This window comes from Anolis sagrei, chromosome 2 (assembly GCF_037176765.1).
Source record: "Anolis sagrei isolate rAnoSag1 chromosome 2, rAnoSag1.mat, whole genome shotgun sequence".
Lineage (NCBI taxonomy): Eukaryota > Metazoa > Chordata > Lepidosauria > Squamata > Dactyloidae > Anolis > Anolis sagrei.
The window spans coordinates 176,171,348-176,192,283 of NC_090022.1; the positions used below are offsets into that span (position 1 = coordinate 176,171,348).

At 41.9% G+C, this 20,936-nt stretch overlaps 1 protein-coding gene across 1 annotated transcript; it reads left to right on the plus strand.

The window, feature by feature from the left end:
- The first annotated feature begins 3,804 nt into the window (after positions 1 to 3,804).
- On the plus strand, positions 3,805 to 10,603 carry NUDT16 (nudix hydrolase 16). The gene is made up of 3 exons (XM_060763192.2): positions 3,805 to 4,022; positions 8,026 to 8,298; positions 10,125 to 10,603. Exons 1-3 carry the CDS (start codon positions 3,882 to 3,884, stop codon positions 10,308 to 10,310), a joined length of 600 nt encoding a protein of 199 aa, XP_060619175.2. The 5' UTR covers positions 3,805 to 3,881; the 3' UTR covers positions 10,311 to 10,603.
- Positions 10,604 to 20,936: the final 10,333 nt, after the last annotated feature.

A 20,936-nucleotide genomic window follows, 5' to 3' on the forward strand; every position in this document is an offset into this window, starting at 1 on the left:
ACCCCTTCTATACTGTCATATAATCCAGATTATCAAAGCAGATAATCCACATTATCTGCTTTGAACTAGATTATTTGAGTCTACATTGCCTTATAATCCAGTTCAAAGCATATAGTCTGCATTTTATTTGGCAGTGTAGAAAAGCCTCAGACTATGGAGGTACCGTTTGGTTTTGGATTTGGGGGAAAAGTAGGAGAGTGCACTCCCAAATAGAACCTATCTGACTTTTATTTCCATCAGGAACTCAGAGCAGTCAGATCTTCATAGTCTAAATTTCCTCTCCCTCCTAGTAAGGAGGAGCCACATGCGGGTCCCCCTCCTCCTAGGGTTTGGGTTTTTGGGTAGAGTGCATGGGGATGAGAATTAGCATTAGTGTCTTGCCCAAAAAGGGAATTATGTAGGTGTTGAGCTGTTCCTCTTAGGCCCCTTCTACACTGCAGAATGTCTGCTTTGAACTGGATTGTATGGTAGTGTAGACTCATAATCCAGTTCAGAGCAGATAATAAGGGTTACCTGCTTTGTTTGATAGGTAAAGTCTGGGTTATATGGCAGTGTAGAAGGAGCCTTTGAACTAGCATGATGTAGTGGTTTGAGGGTCAAACTTTGACTCTGAAGACCAAGGTTCAAATCCCTATTTGGCTATGGAAACCCACTAGGTGACCTTGGGCAAGTGACACTGTCTCAGGAAAGGCAATCCCTATCTAAACCTTGCCAAGAAACCCAGTAATAGGTTTGCTTTGGGGTCACTGTTAGTCAGAAAGGACTTGAAGGTACAAAATAGCAACATGTTTATGTAAGTTGCTAGCAGTTGCTCACCACTGCCTGCCTCTGTTATTGGCACTGGTTGAACTATCCAGATGTTTCACACCCAGTTCCTATCAGTCCATTTAGTTCGAAACTGTGGAAGTTCAACAACACATGAAAGATACCACAAGTTTCCCACTTCTCATAAAGTCAGAGTCTCTCTGGTAGCATAGCCAGTGACCATGCTGAGTTTTGAATTTTTCCAAGCTCTGTATTAGCTGGATTGCTGCGAGTTTTTCAGACTGTATGGCCATATCCCATTAGTATTATCTCAGTGGTTGTCAACCTGTGGGTCCCCAGATGTTTTGGCCTATAATTCCCAGAGTTGGGGGGATGTTTTATATAAGATGATGACTCAAGACATTTCAGTGGATGCAGGACATAAGCCTCCCACAAGGATGATAAAAACATCAAATCATCCGGGCGTCCCCTGGGCAACGTCCTTGCAGACGGCCAATTCTCTCACACCAGAAGTGACTTGCAGTTTCTCAAGTCGCTCCTGACACGACAAAAAAAAAAGTGGATGCAGGAGAAAAATTACCCAGGTTCTCTATCCCATTTCTCTGAGGTTGTTGTTGTTTTTGCTGTAAGAGAAATCCAGAGAAGGGTGAACTGCAAGAATATGAGGGAGGTAAGTCTTTATGTTGTGCTGCTTCAAAGGGACATTAAAGACAGCAAACTAAAGTAGTCCTTGAGTGATTACTATGCTGCTCCTAATGCTTGTGCAGCATTCTGTCTTATCTAATGTACAATCCGCCTGGGAGGTGGAGGACAAGTGCAGACAGGAAGCAGAAAAGATGTGAAAGTTACCAGCAGGAAAATCTGCCTGTTCAGCAAGCCTTGCAAATGGTGCAATACAATGGAGTCCCTTATGTAAAGAGGCAAAAAATCAAGTTTGCTTTTTGAGGTTTTAAACATATTTACAAGCTGTGCATGGTGGAATATGAATTACTTACTTAGGCGATCTCTCGTAGCCCAAGGATGATTATCTTCCAGATGTGGTATCTTGGCAGGAGGTCCATAGGTGGCTGTGAAGCCCTATTCTTGATCTGCATCTTCTCCTGCAGTGAGGACATCGGTTTCTAGACAGAAGGCGGTCCGGTCACGGTTGGCTTGACGTGCCTTCCTCTTGGCATGTTTCTCCCTTTCACCCTCCATTCGTGCCTCTTCCAATTCTACAGCACTGCTGGTCACAGCGGGCCTCCAGCTAAAGTGCTCAGAATCTGAATACACAGATACAGTGACTATTCTGATCTAAGCAGAGCTAAGCAAAGCAAATACTGATAACGCTATGTAACACAATTTTGGTTCCTAGATTATAAATGTCATTTCCTAATTGGCTCTATCATAAAAACATGTGAAAAGTTTATGAAACTGTTTCTGCTAGATCCTGCAGCACATTTTGCTACAGTTTTTCAATGAATTTCTCATCCAGTCTCAACTAATTCAATCTAGTTTGTGGCAGTCACAAAAATGAAAAAAGTAAATATTTACATAAGTTCCGGTGATTCAGTGCATTGCTCTAGATTGGACTAATAATAATTATAATAATAATAATCTTTATTTGTACCCCGCTCCATCTCCCCGATGGGGACTCGGTGCGGCTTACATGAGGCCAAGTCCAAAACAACAATTACATGAAATAAAACAAAACCGAAAACGCAAATAATAATGCAATTACATAAAACAAAAGACAACATAGCAATATAAAATTACAATAAACACAATCACGGTAACATGGGCGAACAATTGGATTTAGTTGAAGGCTTTAATGGCACTGCCTCCAGAAAATCCTGCAAATATCTTGGGAAGACAAGCGGACAAACATCAGCGTGCTGGAAGAAGCAAAGACCACCAGCACTGAAGCGATGGTCCTCGCCATCAACTCCGCTGGACCGGCCACGTTGTCCAGATGCCTGACCACCATCTCCCAAAGCAGTTGCTCTACTCCAAACTCAAGAACGGAAAACAGAATGTTGGTGGGCAGGAAAAAAGATTTAAAGATGGGCTCAAAGCCAACCTTAAGAACTCTGGCATAGACACTGAGAACTGGGAAGCCCTGGCCCTTGAGCGCTCCAGCTGGAGGTCAGCTGTGACCAGCAGTGCTGCAGAATTCGAGGAGGCACGAGTGGAGGGTGAAAGAGAGAAACGTGCCAGGAGGAAGGCGCATCAAGCCAACCCCGACCGGGACCGCCTTCCACCTGGAAACCAATGCCTTCACTGTGGGAGAAGATGCGGGTCAAGAATAGGGCTCCACAGCCACCTACAAACCCACAAAAATAGTCATCAAGGAAGACCATCTTACTCGTCCAACGAGAGATCGCCTAAGTAAGTAAGTAAGTTTCATGGCCAGAATCACTGGGTTGATGTAAGTTTTTCGGGCTGTATGGCCATGTTCCAGAAGCATTCTCTCCTGACATTTCACCTGCATCTATGACGTTTCTGGAGTATAGCAACTATTATGCAAGAAATAACACTTTCAAACCAGGAATTTATTTATTTACTTACTTACTATATTTATATATCACCCCTTTCAGCCCACAGTCAACATCAAAGACATAAAATACAATTAAAACAGTTAATTTAAATATAGATCCCCCCCCCCAAAAAATTGTTACACAATGTTAGTATTTGGATGGAAAACTGCCAGTGAATTCTAGGTGGTGTGACCTGTATTTCTGAGGAAGGAACTGGCAAAACCACTTTTGAGTATTTCTTGCCTAAGAAATCCTTATTAATAGGCCCCATCAACACTGTCGCCTCATACTATGCAATTAAACCGCCTTGAAGTGCATTGTATGAATTTACACTGTTTATATAATACAGTTTTAAAGCGAGACATGTCGCAGTGTAGATGGGGCTTCATCTAAGTCCACAAGCGCCCTCTATTGCTCCCATGGATTCAGGAAATAAACAGTCTCTCCACGTTCTAAGTTTCCTCCCTTCCCGTTCTCCGATTGGCTGCTGTCAGAGTTCGGTCGGCGCTGATTGGAGGCGGCGCGGTGCTCCGTTCTTCCTTCTGACGCAGACTCGACGGTAGCAAAAGGACTTCACGGGACGGGAGGCGACATCTCATCATGGGCGAAGCTCGGCTTCTGACCCGGGAGGAGGCCTTGCGCCTGGGGTCGCCCCAGTGGAAGCACGCCTGCCACGTCCTCCTTTACGCGCCCTGCCCCGGACGCCTCTTTGGGAAATTCCCGCTGCGTTATGCCATCTTGGTGAGACAGGGCTGGATGGTGGATGGCCATCTGTCAGGGGTGATTTGAATTCAATATTCCTGCTTCTTGGCAGGGGGTTGGACTGGATGGCCCATGAGGTCTCTTCCAACTTTTTGATTCTATGATTCTATGGTGGTGAGGAATGAAATCCTTGAGGTGCATCTGTATTGCAGAAATAATGCAGTTTGATACCACTTTAAGTTCCACGTTGGAACCCTATGGAATCCTGGAGGTGGTCGTTTTGAGCCTTTTCTGCCCTAGAGTGGTGATATCTCACCAAACTTACAAATCTTGGGATCCTACAGCATCGAGCCATGGTAATTAAAGTGGCGCCAAACCTTATTCTGTAGTGTAGATGCAACTTCAAGTACAGTTAACCTGAAACGTGTTTCAATACCCAGTAGTAGTATGGTAAAGGTAAAGGTAAAGGTTTTCCCCTGACATTAAGTCCAACTCTGGGGTGTGGTGCTCATCTCCATTTCTAAGCCGAAGAGCTGGTGTTGTCCGTAGACACCTCCAAGGTCATGTGGCCGGCATGACTGCAAGGAGCGCCCTTACCTTTCCACTGGAGTGGTACCTATTGATCTCACATTTGCATGTTTTCGAACTGCTAGGTTGGCAGAAGCTGGGGCTGACAGCGGAAGCTCACACCGCTCCTCGGATTCGAACCTGTGACCTTTCGGTCTACAAGTTAAACAGTTCAGCAGTTTAACCCACTGCACCACTGGGGGTACAGGGTATCCCAAAAGTCTCCATACTTTGGGAAAATGGGAAGTTACAGCTAAATGTACTTTTATTTACAAAAGAGTCATGTTCATTACAGAATTGTATTATCTGTGTGTTGGCCACATAATCAAAATACATAAAATATTTTTTAATATTTTAATAAATCTATACTCGCATGAAGTCCAATATTAAAAAATATATAATATAATATGAATGCAATACACATTTTTGCATATTTATGCAAACTTTTGGGGCAAACAGAAGTACTGTATTTTCCTCTCCTGGGAAAGTGATGCATCCAACTTCTGATCTGATCCCTTGTTTTGTTTTCTTTCATCTTCTCTGCAGTTGAGAATTCATTGGGGGCCCCCCGTCTACTCTGCCAGTTAATCCAGATTTTCAGAGTAGATAATCCCCATTATCTGCTTTGAACTGGATTACATGAATCTACACTGCCATATAATCCAGCTCAAAGCAGATAATCAGCATTTTGTATTGTGGTTTGGAAAGGGCCTTGGTTAATTCAGGCTCTCCACCTGAAGAAGAACTTTATATTCTCCCCCGCCTCCATCTCCCCAAGGGGACTCGGGGCTGTTTACATGGGGCCAAGCCCAGGCAGCATACTTATTAAAAGCAAAACAACAGCAAGTTACAAATTAAAATGACACAAAACAGCATAACAGTAATAAACAGGCATAAAGCAACAGCAACCCTATTTACCCTGATTAAAAAGTAAATAGTTCAATAAGGTGGAAAGGAACATAAATGATAGTTACCTTAATAATATAACAACCTGAATCCCAATTAGTGGCCATACTGAGTCAACAAGACTGCTTTGTGTATACTCCCCATTTAACCATTGATTCAGTGGCTTGACACTAGTTGGGAGTATCCCATAAGATTTAGGCCTGTTTAGAGTCGGACACGACTGGACTTAATGTCAGGGGAAAACCTTTACCTATACATCTGAGATGGAGATATCATAGATAGCTAAACATTTCAGAGGTAAACATTCAAAGACAGTCTGGGATACCAGTGTGTAAAGTGTGAGGAAGCAGACTTGGTCCATGAAAACTGATACTACCAACCTTGTCCCTTAATCTCTCAAAGGCGTATGTCCCTTGGCATACCCATCTCTTTCCATACTTATATATTGCTTAGGCCCCTTCCACACAGCTGAATGAAATCCCACATTGTCTGCTTTGAACTGGAATATATGACAATGTCACTCAGATAACCCAGATCAAAGCAGATATTGTAATACAATATAATACAAGAAATAATAATACAATATTATTATAAGTATATATTTTATATTACATGTAATATTACTAATAATATTACAATATAATGGTATAATGCAATATAGTAATATATAATACTGATATGGTACTATGCTAATAATATAATATATTTATGAAAATATATCTTGTAAACCTCTCTGAGTCCCCTTCGGGGTGAGAACGGCGGCATGTAAATGTCGTAAATAAATAAATAAATATTGTGGGATTTTCTGCCTTGATATTCTGGGTTATATGGCTGTGTAGTAGGGCCCTTAGCCTAATCCTTTTCCCTGATATGCTAGATTCTTAAATGCAGGGAGGATTCTGATGAGTGTGTTTTAATATGAAGCAGAATACTTGGTGTTAAGGAAGTGCCCTCTGTGAGATATGATGCCATGTATGAAGTTGTCCCTAGCAAAAACATTGGAATGTGTTACGAGAGTAAAGGGGGCCTTTAAGCCTATTACCTTATGTAACAAAATTTTAATTTTTTCCGTTCCTGATTCAAAAGTATTATTTTCTGTTTAATTGTGCGGTACTTAACGTTGCAGATAGTTGTTATACAACAGAAACTTTGTTTTTGTGGCTGCCACAAACTCTGTTGAATTGGTTGAGACTCAATTAGATATTCATTGAAAAGCGATAGCAAAATGTGCTGCAGGATGTCCCACAAAAACAAAGTAGGGCTAACTACTGTTTAATAACCCTTTTTCATGTTTTTATGATAGAACCAATTAGGAAATGACATTTATAACCCAGGAACGAAAATCGTGTTACAAAGTGTTATCTTGTTTTCTGTGATCCGTGTTACTATGATATGAGGAAAAGCTAAAATTGTATAACAAGCTGCTCCTGGTTGTGTAACTTGCTAATTTTTGCATAATTTACACATAATGATGTATTAAGGTAGCTCCCATAATACATCAGCATTTTCCAGCCCTGGCACGCATAGTTTAAAGTCTTTGCCTATGTGCTCCATACCTTATATTGAGTTGTGTGCCACCTGCAGTGATACATATTGCGTTTTGTCCATCCTTTGTAACGGTGATCCACTTACTACCACATTTACAAGATTAGTGGGCAAAACAATATCCTGACCTGTTGTCTTACAATGCAGTTGCTATTCAACGTTAATTGTCATGACTCAGTACTGTGGAATCCTGGGATTTGTAGTTTGCTTAGACACTGCCACTCTTTGGCGGAGAAAAGTAAATCTTTTTTTAAACTACAACTTCTAAGATTCCATAGCATTGACCCATGGCGGTTGAAGTGGTGTCAAACTGCATTCATTTAACAGTATACATTCACCCCAAGATGCTCAAGGCCAGCCAAAATGCACTGAGAAGGTGTATCCTACCACTGCTAAGGGATTAGTGGTACAGAGATCCACCCTTAGGATCCCACAACTAGTGTTGCACATCCAGGGAGCAACTGTGAATATGAACTCTCATTGCTTTCATATGTATTGTCACAAGTTGCAGAGGCTGGCAATTGCAGGAAATAATAGTTTGCATGTTTCCTTAATCTTTGTGCCCTAAACCCAATTGGTTGCTGTAAGTTTTCCAGGCCATATGGCCATGTTCCAGAAGCATTCTCTCCTGATGTTTCACCTGCATCTATGGCAGGCATCTTCAGAGGTTGTGACCTCTGAGGATGCCTGTGATAGATGCAGGTGAAATGTCAGGAGAGAATGCTTCTGGAACATGGCCATACAGTCTGAAAAACTTACATCAACCCAGTGATTCCAGCCATGAAAGCCTTCAACTAAATTCAATTGTTAGTCCAATCTAGACCAGTGCACTAAATCACTGGAACTTATGTAAACGTTTACTTACTAAATTCCCTTTGATTCAGTGGGTCTGTTCGAAGTAGGGCTAACTATTGGATTTGTGTGTGTTGGGTGTAAGCCCTGCTGGACTGAAGTGAAGGGTATGCATTTGGGTGACTTGAGTTATGCAACTGACTCTCCCCCCCAACTTTTTTTTTATTTATAGATGCAGATGCGGTTTGATGGCCGCCTGGGCTTTCCAGGTGGGTTTGTGGACCCAGAGGATGTCTCCTTGGAGGAGGGTCTGAGTAGAGAGCTCCATGAAGAGTTGGGTCCAGCGGCTGCTTTGCTGCAAGTGACTGAACAGGATCACCTGAGCGCCTGTACATCTGAGAAGCCCCAGCGAGTGGTGGCCCACTTTTACATCAAGCAGCTGAGCCTGGAGGAGCTTCAGGCCCTGGAGGAGAAGGCCACTCAGGCCAAAGACCACGGATTAGAGGTACAGAAAGGTGCCAGGGTTTGGAGAAGGACAGGTCTGTCTACCTTCTGTCTTAAGGCTGTCATCATATATGCATTGAGCTGTAGGTGCATCTCATTGAATTAAGTGGAGTTGGGTGTGGCATGACCTTGTCCATAATGTAAAATTCTGCACCAATTGTATCTTGAGTACATTGTGTAATTTTCTTAATGTGAATGAAGACCTCATCTGGTCTCTTAGTATCTACTGGGATATGGTTCCCAGTGAATATCAAAATCTGTGGATAACACTGGCCAACACACATGTTGGTGCCTATTTTTTTTCTGTTTCTGGGTATATTTGACCTGCAGAATCCAAAGATTGCACCAGTTTTCCTCTTTCTTTTTTTTTTTGTCGTGTCAGGAGCGACTTTAGAAATTGCAAGTCATTTCTGGTGTGAGAGAATTGGCCGTCTGCAAGGACGTTGCCCGGGGGACACATGGATGTTTTGATATTTTGCCATCGTTGTGGGAGGCTTCTCTCATGTCCCCGCATGAGGAGCTGGATCTGATAGAGGGAGCTCATCCGTGCTCTCCCTAAATTCGAACCTTTGACCTGTCGGTCTTCAGTCCTGCCGGCACAGGGGTTTAACCCACTGCACTACCAGGGGCTGATAGTTTTCCTCTATCAGCTCTAGTTTTTGAGATGCAGAACATATAGCATCTACCAATTTTCATCTGCTTGCCTGTAAGAAACCATGATAACTGAGTTGCTGTGTGTTTTCCAGGCTGTATGGCCATGTTCCAGAAGCATTCTCTCCTGATGTTTCTCCCACATCTATGGCAGGTATCCTCAGAGGTTGTAAGGGACCTCACAACCTCTGAAGATGCCTGCCATAAATGTGTGTGAAACATCAGGAGAAAATGCTTCTGGAACATGGCCATACAGTCCAGCAAACTCACAACAACCCAGTGATTCCAGCCATGAAAGCCTGTGACAATAACCATTTTTAAAAGACTAGAGTTAACGTGTTCTATTCAGTGCAATTTTCTGAATCAGTGTCTCAAGTAACCCCAGGAACTGGACTAAAAAACAAGACACAGGTCTAAAAAACAAGATATAATTTGGCAAAAATCAAGGCTAGCTTTTTTAGAATGTTAAAAATACTGTATATATTTTCAAGCTGTGGAGAGTGGAATCCATGGAAGTGGAATCTGGATATGGAGAACCAGCTGTAACTTGCACATCTTTACTGTGGCCTTATGGGGAGGGTAATAAGGAGGCTTTAAGGTCACCAGTACCTCATCTTCAGTAGTGGAAGGCACGCTCAAAACTCTTTCCATACTGGAGACTAGGACGCAGAACAATGGAAAGGAGATTCCATCTGAACATGAGGAAGAACTTCCTGACTGTGAGAGCCGTTCAACAGTGGAACTCTCTGCCCCGGAGTGTGGTGGAGGCTCCTTCTTTGGAAGCTTTTAAACAGAGGCTGGATGGCCATCTGTCAGAGGTGCTTCGAATGTAATTTTCCTGCTTCTTGGCAGGGGGTTGGACTGGATGGCCTCCGAGGTCTCTTCCAACTCTATGATTCTTGCCCATACATTTTCAGTATATGTTTGGAAACCATAGGGACTAAAAGCTGGGGCTGCGAAGGAAAGGCTGAAGATGAAGTTCTCAGGAGTTGAACTGTGTGCCTAGCTGTGTTGATATGTGCTTTTCCTTCACTTATTGCTAAATTCATGTAGTTGTACTGTAAGTTTAGGCATCTTGAGTAGAGTCATGGTGACACTGTTCTTCTAAGGTGAGCAGGTCTCTGGTTTGGATGTTGTGACCTTATATTTCCTCCCCTCTTTTCTTGCTTCACTCAGGTTATGGGTCTCCTCCGTGTCCCCCTCTATACCCTACGGGACGGTGTTGGAGGCCTCCCTGCTTTCCTTACAAACACTTTCATTGGTAATGCCCGGGAGCAGCTGATTCACTCCCTGGACACCTTGCAGCTGGTGCCAAGAGAGCAACTTCAGAAAGCTGTGAACATGGCCCAGAAGAGACCTTGAGTTTCATTGGATGCCTTTGTTGCCCTCTTGCCCTGAATGGCTCCATGATGAGATCACGGAAGAACATTAAACTGAGTTGAAGAGTGTGGGGACAGATCTAGAAAGGATCTTTTCTGTTTCCTCACCTCCCTGGAATGGCTGGGTGTCTTGGAAGAGAGTCTTTCAAGGTGGATGGCTCTGGACAGAGATTTTGTCATCTGGATTGTTTTGCATTGTCAATGGTGTTTGCCCAACTTGGATCTAAGAAAGTATTTGAAAATTAAAAGCAAAATGGTTTACTTCTACCATGCAAATGAGTGTGATATGGCCCCCTCTTGTGCACACATGTTCACAACAATTTCTTACACCCAGAGAAAAGTTTACAAATCATACATTTCAGGACTTGGAAGCAATCATTTTTGGACCACAACTCCCAGAATCCCCAGGTAGATTCTAGTAGCTGTGGACCATGGAAAGCCCCTTCTCCAAACTCTTGCATGGCTTATCTTTTCCAATTCTTATTTCATGCTACCTTATAGGTTCCAGTGTTTTTCCTGATCACCTGGGTTCATGTTCCCTTCACAAGCCTCTAGCACAGTCCTCTTGATTTATTCTGACTTTATTATTTCACATTTGAAATTTTATCTTCTCATTGTTTACTGGTTCTTGAAGAATGGTTTGATTCATCCTTATGACTCTTGGCTCTGTGTTTGTGTGTATACACAAACACACACACACATACACACACACATATTGCATTAGATTATAAGAACTTGGCAAGCAGCCACCATCTCCCTCTGTCCCACTTGTTTTCTCCCCCTGTTTTTGACAACGTGCTGGCATAAGTGTTGAAATTGTCAGCTGAAGAAAACTAAAAAGAAATGCACCTTCAGTCAGTGTAGCAGCAAATTGATAGCAGTGTTGGTGCTGTGAAGCGCTTTAGCTATGTGAACAGGTTTTTAATTGGTTTTAGGTTTTAAATGATATATTATATTGCTTTTAATGTTAGCCACTTTGGATCTCTTTTTGAGAGAGGTAAAGTGGGATAGAAATAATAAGAATAAGACACTTGGGAAGTGTCCGATGTGTGATCCAATACAACAGCCAGCATAGTGACCTTGTTTGCTGTGTACTAATCTTGTTATGTTAATAATAATAATAATAAATAAATAAATAATACATCACACAGTCCTAGATGCTTGGGAAGTGTTCGATTTGTGATTTTGTGATACGAAATCCAGCATATAGATCTCGTTTGCTGTGACATACTGTATTTTTGTATCAGTAAATAAAATAAAATAAAATTATAATAATAGATCCGCCAGGCAGGGCAAGCACTATATTTTTTTTGCCATTTGTTATGCATTATTCATGTCACTGATGCATGATTCCATTTTACAATTGGTTAGAAATTGTGGGAAATGAATAATAGAATCATAGAGTTGGAAGAGATCTCCTTAAGGCCATCCAGTCCAGCCCTCCTTTGCCATGCAGGAAAAGACAATAAAAGTACTTCCAACAGTTGACCATCCAGACTCTGCTTAAAAATATCCAGAAAAGGAGATGCCACCAGCCTGCGAAGCAGCATATTCCACTGACAAACAGCTCTTGCTGTCAGGAAGTTCATCCTAATGTACAGGTGGAATAGTTTTTTCTGCGATTTGGATCCATTGCTTCATGTCCTGGTTTCTAGAGCAGCAACAAATAAACTTGCGTCCTACTCAATGAGACATCTCTTCAAATATTTAAACATGGCTAAGAAGAACTTCCTGACTGTGAGAGCTGTTCAGCAGTGGAACTCTCTGCCCTGGAGTGTGGTGGAGGCTCCTTCTTTGGAGGCTTTTAAGCAGAGGCTGGATGGCCATCTGTCAGGGGTGATTTGAATGCAATATTCCTGCTTCTTGGCAGGGGGTTGGACTGGATGGCCCATGAGGTCTCTTCCAACTCTTTGATTCTATGATGTCCCCCCTCAGCCTTCTTTTCACCAAGCTAAACATACCCAGCTGCCTCAGCTGCACTTTGCAGGGCTTGGTTTCCAGTTCTTGGATCATTTTCTGGCCACATTCCATCTTGCTAATATTCTTCTTGAATTGTGTGGTCCAGAACAGGACACAGTGATAATCCAGGTGAAGCCTGACCAAAGCAGAATAGAGCAGGACTGACTTCGCTTGATCTCAACACTATGCTATTGATGCAGCCTAGGATCGCATTGGCTTTTTTAGCTGCTGCATCACACTGTTCAGCTTGTGGTCTACTAAGACTTCTAGATCAATCCACCAATCCTCTATCTGTATATTTCATTTTTATTGCCAAAATGTAGTACTGTACATTTCTCCTTGTTGAAATTCATGTTGTTAGTTTTGGCTCAGTTCTCTAATCCATTAAGATCATTTTGGATTCTGGATCTGTACACTGGAGTATAAGCTCTCTCCCCCAATAAGGAACAGGAATATTATGTCAGTGAGTTAGAATTTATGAGTCTTTCGTCCATCTGTGACCCTTTTCAGAATTGTGGTAAAACACTACAGTCAGACCTCGACGGTTGTTGTTTTAACTTTCACTGATTTGATTCATATGATCTCTAGATTTTCCGGTGCAATTCTAGGATCAGCTTCCACCAGATATTGACCACAGTGTTGTGCTGAAGGACCTAGAGATTCCCAGAAAGGTGTCCTCTCAGGTAAAAAAAAAATAGTAGTTTTTAATTTGCAGTTTTCCCACTTGCACAGGGCTCCTGCGGCAATTGTAACATAGCTATTTCATTTTGGTGTTTTGAAGAGTGGATTAATAAATTTCTGCTCCCTATGGAGCCATTAGACTCTGGGTTACTTTGGGCCCTATTATTCTTGGTCTGATCTATTTCACAAGAGAAAGGATAACAATGGAGGCATGTTTACCTTAAGATTGTTGGACGGATAAAGTAAAAACATAACAAAAACTAAGTTGATCATTGGCCAACATTGATTCATTTATAATTCTGTTTCTCTGCTAGACAATGTCCAGTATGATACTTCCATTCAACTCTCAGCTTGGCATCCTCTGTGTTGTTAACTCGTCTCCCTCTCCACTGAAATCCTTGTTAGACAGGATTAGAGCAGGAGCCTAAGTAGATAATAAGTGCGGAACAGGTTGTCAGTGCCTCCAGGTTTGGGTTGCGGGATTATCTTAGCAAATGCTGTTTTCAATTAGAAACTGCAGGAAAGATGGTCAGACAAAGTTCCTGAGCAAGTGTAAATGTCATTGAAAGGCTTGGCTACTGAGCCACCTTCTGTGACAGGCACATTTGAGCATTCACTGTGTCACGAAGGCATACAGTGGGCATGCTGCCAGTGGTAGCTTGCAGCTTGTATGCCCCCATTGTTTTGGTGATTTGCATTTCCCTTTCAGATTGTGCAATACAGGCCAGTGGGACTGTAGGAAATGCAATTATTTCATGAAAGGGATGTGCCTTTGCAAAAGATGCAATCACTTAAGAGATGGTTTGTATTGTTATTTTCTGCCACGTTGGCTTTGATCCATGGGGGTACCAAGGATGAGATGCCTCCTGGAGCTACACTTATCAACAACCCTGTACAGGTTTTGCAAATTTAATGTTTTGCTTCCTTAAATTTATCTACCTGTAATGTGGTTTTCCTCTTTCCCCTGCTTTCTGCTTTATTAACCATTATCATCTATAATAATAATAAATCATAATAAATTGTGGCAAGTTCTTGGTGGTCTGGGCATACCAAATCACCTTATCTCTCTCCTGAGGAATCTGTATAACAACAGACTGGTTCAAGACTGGGAAAGGCGTACGGCAGGGTTGTATCCTCTCACCCAACCTATTCAACTTGTAGGCAGAACACATCATGCGATGTGCGGGGCTGGATGAATGCAAGGCTGGGGTGAAAATTGCTGGAAGAAACATTAACAACCTTAGATATGCAGATGATACCACTTTGATGGCTGAAAGTGAGGAGGAGCTGAGGAGCCTTCTAATCAAGGTGAAAGAAGAAAGCGCAAAAGCTGGGTTGCAGTTAAACATAAAAAAACCCCAAGATTATGGCAACAAGAATGATTGACAACTGGGAAATAGAGGGAGAAAACGTGGAGGCAGTGACAAACTTTGTATTTCTAGGTGCAAAGATTACTGCAGACGCAGACTGCAGCCAGGAAATCAGGAGACGCTTACTTCTTGGGAGGAGAGCAATGTCCAATCTCAAAATAGTGAAGAGTAGAGACATCACACTGGCAACTAAGATCCACATAGTCAAAGCAATGGTATTTCCCATAGTCACCTACGGATGTGAGAGCTGGACGATAGGGAAGGCTGAGCGAAGGAAGATAGATGCGTTTGAACTGTGGTGTTGGAGGAGAGTGCTGAGAGTGCCTTGGACTGCGAGAAGATCCAACCAGTCCATATTTCAAGAAATAAAACCTGTCTGCTCATTGGAGGGAAGGATAGTAGAGGACAAGATGAAGTACTTCGGCCACATCATGAGAAGAAAGGAAAGCTTAGACAAGACAATGATGCTGGGGGAAATGGAAGGAAAAAGGAAGAGGGGCTGACCAAGGGCAAGATGGATGGACGGCATCCTTGAAGTGACTGGATTGACCTTGAAGGAGCTGGGGGTGGTGACGACTGATAGGGAGCTCTGCTGTGGACGAAGAGTCGGAAACGACTGAACGAATGGACAACAACATCTATAATGAATCATGTCACCTGATGATCTGTTCAAAATTTGATCCTCAATTTGGCCATTTTCGCTCCTAATGATTGTTCAAGCTGCACTTCTCCTGGAAGCCACATATGTGTCTTTTTTTGGCAGTCTCTGGCAACAGAACTCTCTTCCAGCACTAGATTTTGAACACATTTTCCTTTGGTCAGATTTTCTCACTATCCAGATAATAATCTTACATCATGATTGCCAGTTGTTTTTATGTAATTGCACAACATTATTGTAGCCCGAGATTCACTTGTAGCCTCAGCCACCTTGGGTGCCAGAAATAAACATTGTCATCTTCATCTTCATCATCATCTTGTGGAACATCAGCCCACTAAAAATCGTTTGTATGGCCATGCTAATTGAATGCAAACCTAATTGGAGTCTAGTGATATAAACTTTGTGGCTCATGTATTTCTCTCCCACTTGACTCAAAAGCCTGTACTAATCACTTCCAGTTTCAATACCTTTAGGTTTCTCTGCTCAGAAAAAGAGAAGAAACCATATGGTCCGAGAAGATAATGTTACCTTAACATACATTTATTTATTCATTTATTCATTTCTAGTCCCAATTCAAGGTGCAGGTTGTTACCTACAAAGCTCTAAACGGTTTGGGACCCGCCTACCTGCGTGACCGCATCTCTGTGTACGATCTCTTTGATCATCCGGAACGGCCCTGCTCGCGCTCCCACCTCCATCGCAGGCGTGATTGGTGGGGACGAGGGAGAGGGCTTTCTTGGTGGTGGCCCCTCGACTCTGGAACTCACTCCCCAAGGACATCAGGCATGCCCCAACTCTGGCAGTCTTTAGGAGGAGGTTGTTCCAGTGTGCCTTCCCAGAATAAGGAATCTCCCAGGAATATGTCCTTATATGCACTTTATTAATGATCTAGGATTGTTTGCACGCCCCATCCCTCTCCGAAAACTCTATCCTAGTTATATTTCACCTGTTCATGCTCAGCATTTTTTAAAATTTTAATTATTACATTGGGCTCAGTCATAGGTTTTTAAATGTCGGTGTGTTACTGTTGATGTCCATTGCTTATTTTTTTGTTATGAGTTTTATATTATTGCCTGTATTATTGTTGTTATTGTTTGTATTACTGATGTATTGTGGGCTCGGCCTCATGTAAGCCGCTACGAGTCCCTTGGGGAGATGGTAGCAGGGTATAAATAAAGTATTATTATTATTATTATTATTATTATTATTATTATTATTATGACATTTATATCCCGTTCTTCTCACCCCCAAGGGGATTCAGGGTGACTTACAACAGAGGCACAATTCGATGCCTTAAGTACATATAAAAATAGAACAATATATATATTAAATTCACATGATTAAAACATAATCAATTTCAAAATAATTATTTAAAAATCACATAATCCAGAAACATCGAACTGGAGCCGTTCCAATTATCATTTGAATTGTTCATTATCTCAATGAAACATCATTATTGCACTAGAAGTCATTGTGCAAATGCTTGGTCCCACAAGCAGGATTTAACTTTCTTCCTGAAGGTCAGGAGGAGGGGGGGCTGATCTAATTTCCCTGGGGAGGGAGTTCCATAGGTAAGGGGCCACCACTGAGAAGGTCCTGTTTCTCGTCCCCACCAGTCGCGCCTGTGAGGGGGGTGGGATTGAGAGCAGGGCCTCCCTGGACGATCTTAACCTCCAAGATGGTTCATAGGGGGAGATATGTTTGGAAAGGTAAGCTGGACCGGAACTGTTTAGGGCAGTGGTTCTCAACCTGGGGTCCCCAGATGTTTTTGGCCTACAACTCCCAGAAATCCCAGCCAGTTTACCAGCTGTTAGGATTTCTGGAAGTTGAAGGCCAAAAACATATGGGGACCCCAGGTTGAGAACCACTGGTTTAGAGCTTTATAGGCTAACACATAGCTCAATGCTTAGCTTCCCAATTGCTGAGGTTATAGTTTATTGCCTTCTGTTGTTGTTATTTCATTTATATCCTGCTCTTTCTTTTAAAAGAGACCTTTCAAGTTACCTATTATCTTAGTTATCAATAACCTGAATCTTCCATGATTGAATCATCCTTAAGAGATGGTTTGTATTGTTCCTAAGCAAAGTGTAAATGTCATTAAAAGGCTTGGCTACTGAGCCACCTTCTGTGACAGGCACATTTGAGCATTCACTGTGTCTCAAAGGTATACAGTAGGCATACTGCCATATAGTCTGATATGCAGGATGTATTTTCATTGTTTCCATTGACTTTTTATTTTCACTTGTCATGGAATGTGTTCTCTTGCTGGTCGTATCACAACCCCACTCTTGGTTTCAGTTTCCGTTTGATTTCTCAGATCTTGTTGGAGAGGTCACTTATTTTTCCTTTTTTGTTCTATTTTTTTGCACTGATTGCTATAGTAGTTCTCTATGCCTCTGTTCACAGATCACTGAACAGGCAACAACGTAAACAATTCTGCCTACAAAAACAAAATGGGATGCAGATTGTGGCATAGACTTTGAACTAGGTATTATTAAAAAAAATCAAAGTAAAGCTAAAGGACAACCCATCATTAATCACTGGCCTTGCAAAACACAGTCAGTTGCACTCCTGCTTTTTATAAAGTACAACGGATGCATTTTCTGCACAGTCTGCTATAAAACTGTGCATTTGCTATTTGTTGTTGCTAACAGATTCATGTAATTGTCTGAAACAGTCACTAGGTGGTGCTCAGATAACTTTTACTGTTGTCTTTTTTCTTTAGGACTCAACATTGAGCTAAAGCAGTATTTCTCAACCTTCCTAATGCCAGTTCCTCATGTTGTGGTGACTCTGAACCATAAAATTATTTTTGTTGCTACTTCATAACTGCAATTTTACTACTGTTATGAATCGTAATGTAAATGTCTGATATACAGGGTGTATTTTCATTCACTGGACCAAATTTGGCACAGATACCCGATGCGCCCAAATTTGAATACTGGTGGGGTTGGGGGAGGATTGATTTTGTCATTTGGGAGTTGTAGTTGCTGGGATTTATACTTAACCTACAATCAAAGAGCATTCTAAACTCCACCAACAATGGAATTGAACCAAATTTGGCACACAGAACTCCCATGACCAACAGAAAATACTGGAAGGGTTTGGTGGACAATGATCTTGAGTTTTGGAGTTGTAGTTCACCTACATCCAGAGAGCACTGTGGACTCAAACAATGCTGCATCCGGTCCAAACTTGGCACAAATACTCAATGAGTCCAAATGTGAACACTGGTGGAGCTTGGGGAAAATAGACCTTGACATTTGGGAGTTGTAGTTACTGGGATTTATAGTTCACCTACAATCAAAGCATTCTGAACTCCACCAATGATGGAATTGGGCCAAACTTCTCACACAGAATCCCCATGACCAACAGAAAATACTGTGTTTTCTGATGGTCTTTGATTACCCCTCTGACACCCACTCGCAACCCCCCTCCACAGGGGTCCCGACCCCCGGGACCCATTGATTTAAGAAGCAGTGGTGTAGAAGTAATTTCAGAATTGAAGTACATATTTCATGAAACAAGGGGTTGTGGTATTGATGTGAGTAGAGAGGAGCATGTTACATATTTATCTGTTTGTTTCCCATCCCCACAGTAGACTGATGAAAGGGGCATTTTGAATTGGACAGAGATGTCAAGAAACAACAAACTTGTGTTTCTTAAGGTTTAATAATTACTTTATGGTGGTTCTGTGCTGGTACGACTGTACCAGGAGCTCCAACTTTATTTTCTTTCTGTTATCTGTATTGCAGTCATAGGGCAGGCCTCCTGTCCATCATAATTAAGCTTTGGTTCTGCCCCTTGTTCTGGGCTCTGGGAGGGAAAGGAGCCATTTTTGGGCAGTCTCACACAAGGTAGCTCAGCTATAGGACGTAGACCAGCTCGTCCCATAGAAAAGCTTCCTTTCTCAAGACCGTCCAGGGAAACAAGTCCAGGGAATTCCAGTAACATCCAGGGATACAGAAACAGAAATTCCAAGGGAAAGGTCCCAAAAGCTCTGGCTGAGAACTCACAGCCTCTCAACCTCACAGCAACAGAAGGAAAACAGCCCTGAAGTTCTCAAAGAATTCTCGGAGGGAGGACAGCATTATAGATCCACTGAACTCCAGCTGAAATATCTTCAAGCCTCGGCTGGTTGGTCTACTCTATACCCAGACGTATTTGGAATCGGTAGTAGCCCCCACACCGATGAGGCATAGATAGAAAGCAATGTGGGAGAGGTTAAAACGGGTTTTTTTCTACAGAGAAAGTTTAGTTAATCAAAGCCCATTGAGGACTAGACTAAGAAAGCCTTGAAGTGTTTGAACCTTTGAAGATTTGTTGTTTGTTGTAAAGACTTTGTTGTATCATTAAAGACTCTAAAGACCATCACTTCAGAAAAATCCCTGAGAACCTCTCTTTGAGGCTTCCCGCTGGGCTTAAAGTATACGTCCTATACAAAAGTACAGCTGTTACAGGTCCAGCGTGCGACAGAACAAGTTCCCTTCCCCATCTTCTCTTGCTTGCTCTTTCCTTCTCTTTCTGTGTAACTTCCTCATATTTATTCCCCATGTACCACCCAATCTATGGTCTGTTTGGCACTCCTGTAATGTCTCCAAGTGCCAACACTACACAGCTCTCCTGCAATGTCGATTTTTCCACTCTTTTGCCTGTACAGGAGTGTGGAGAGGGTGGTATACCTCTCCCTGAATAGTTCTTCTGTGTGTGTATGTTTACAAAAAATAAAACCATACACACATATAATTTGGGATGTGTGGTTTTTGCGGCCGGAGGATGGATTAGCTCTGAGAGAGACTGAGAGAGAGAGGGCGCCTGTGTCCAGGCATGTGGGTGTTGCATGCATTTGAGCCTTTTTTACTTCTGCTGAGGCAGCTGAGGGTGTGGGGATTTCAAGCCAAGCTGCTTCCTGCTCTGGGAAGTCCCCCTTGCTCTGTGAAAGGGCTGAGGAGCAGGGAGTCTCCTTGGCCGCTTGCTCTGCGCAAACTGCAAAGCGCCTTCCTCCTTTGGATGTGTCACAGCAGAGAGGTCATGGGAGGCTAGAGAGAGAGCAAGATAAGGACCATACCTCTTTTGGTCAGAATAACAGAACTAACAAAATCCTTAACAAAATCGCAAAAAATTGCATTCCACTTTTAAAAACATAAACAGTCACCATGAATTGAGTAATTTAGCAGATTCTTTTTTTTTCCTTTCTATTTCTCATCCAAAGTTTTGCATTGTATTAGCATGCATTTTTTTCTTCTAGCAGATAATTGCTTATCAGATTAGCTTCCTTTTCTCCTTTTTTCTTTTCAAAAAAGCAGTGCAAAGCTCCACATTTTACCTTTTTTTAAAAAAGCCGCATGCATTTTTTTCATTTAGCAGATAATTTCTTATCAGATTAGCTTCCTCTTTTAAAACCAAGATTTAGTTCCACATTTAACCTTTAAAAATAAAATCAGCATTCATTTTTTCATTGAGCAGATTTCTTACAGGAATTGCTGCTCTTCTTCTTTTTTAAAAAAGCAACGCAAAGTTCTGCATTTTACCCTTCTAAAGAAGTCACCATGCAAGGGTTTATTTAGAGAATTTATTTTTACCAGAATCATTTCCTTTCTTCTTCTTTTTCTTCTTTTAAAAAAGTCAGTGCAAAGTAGTACAATCCCCATTTTTTAAAGTCTTCATGTGCTTATTTATTATACAGCCTTTTTACCAGCTTCCTATTTTATTTTTTTAATCCTCTATAATTTTTTTAAATCAATGCAAAAATTTGCATTTTACATTTTTTTAAGTCAGTACATATTTGTTTATTTCACACAGTGGTTCCCAACTTGTGGTCCACAAGAAGTAAAATATGGTCCATAACCTCATCATTACTACACTGTTGCAATGAGGGCGAGTGGTCTTGCAAAACCCTCTTATAGTGCAGAGGCTTATTAAATATGTATTGTCGAAGGCT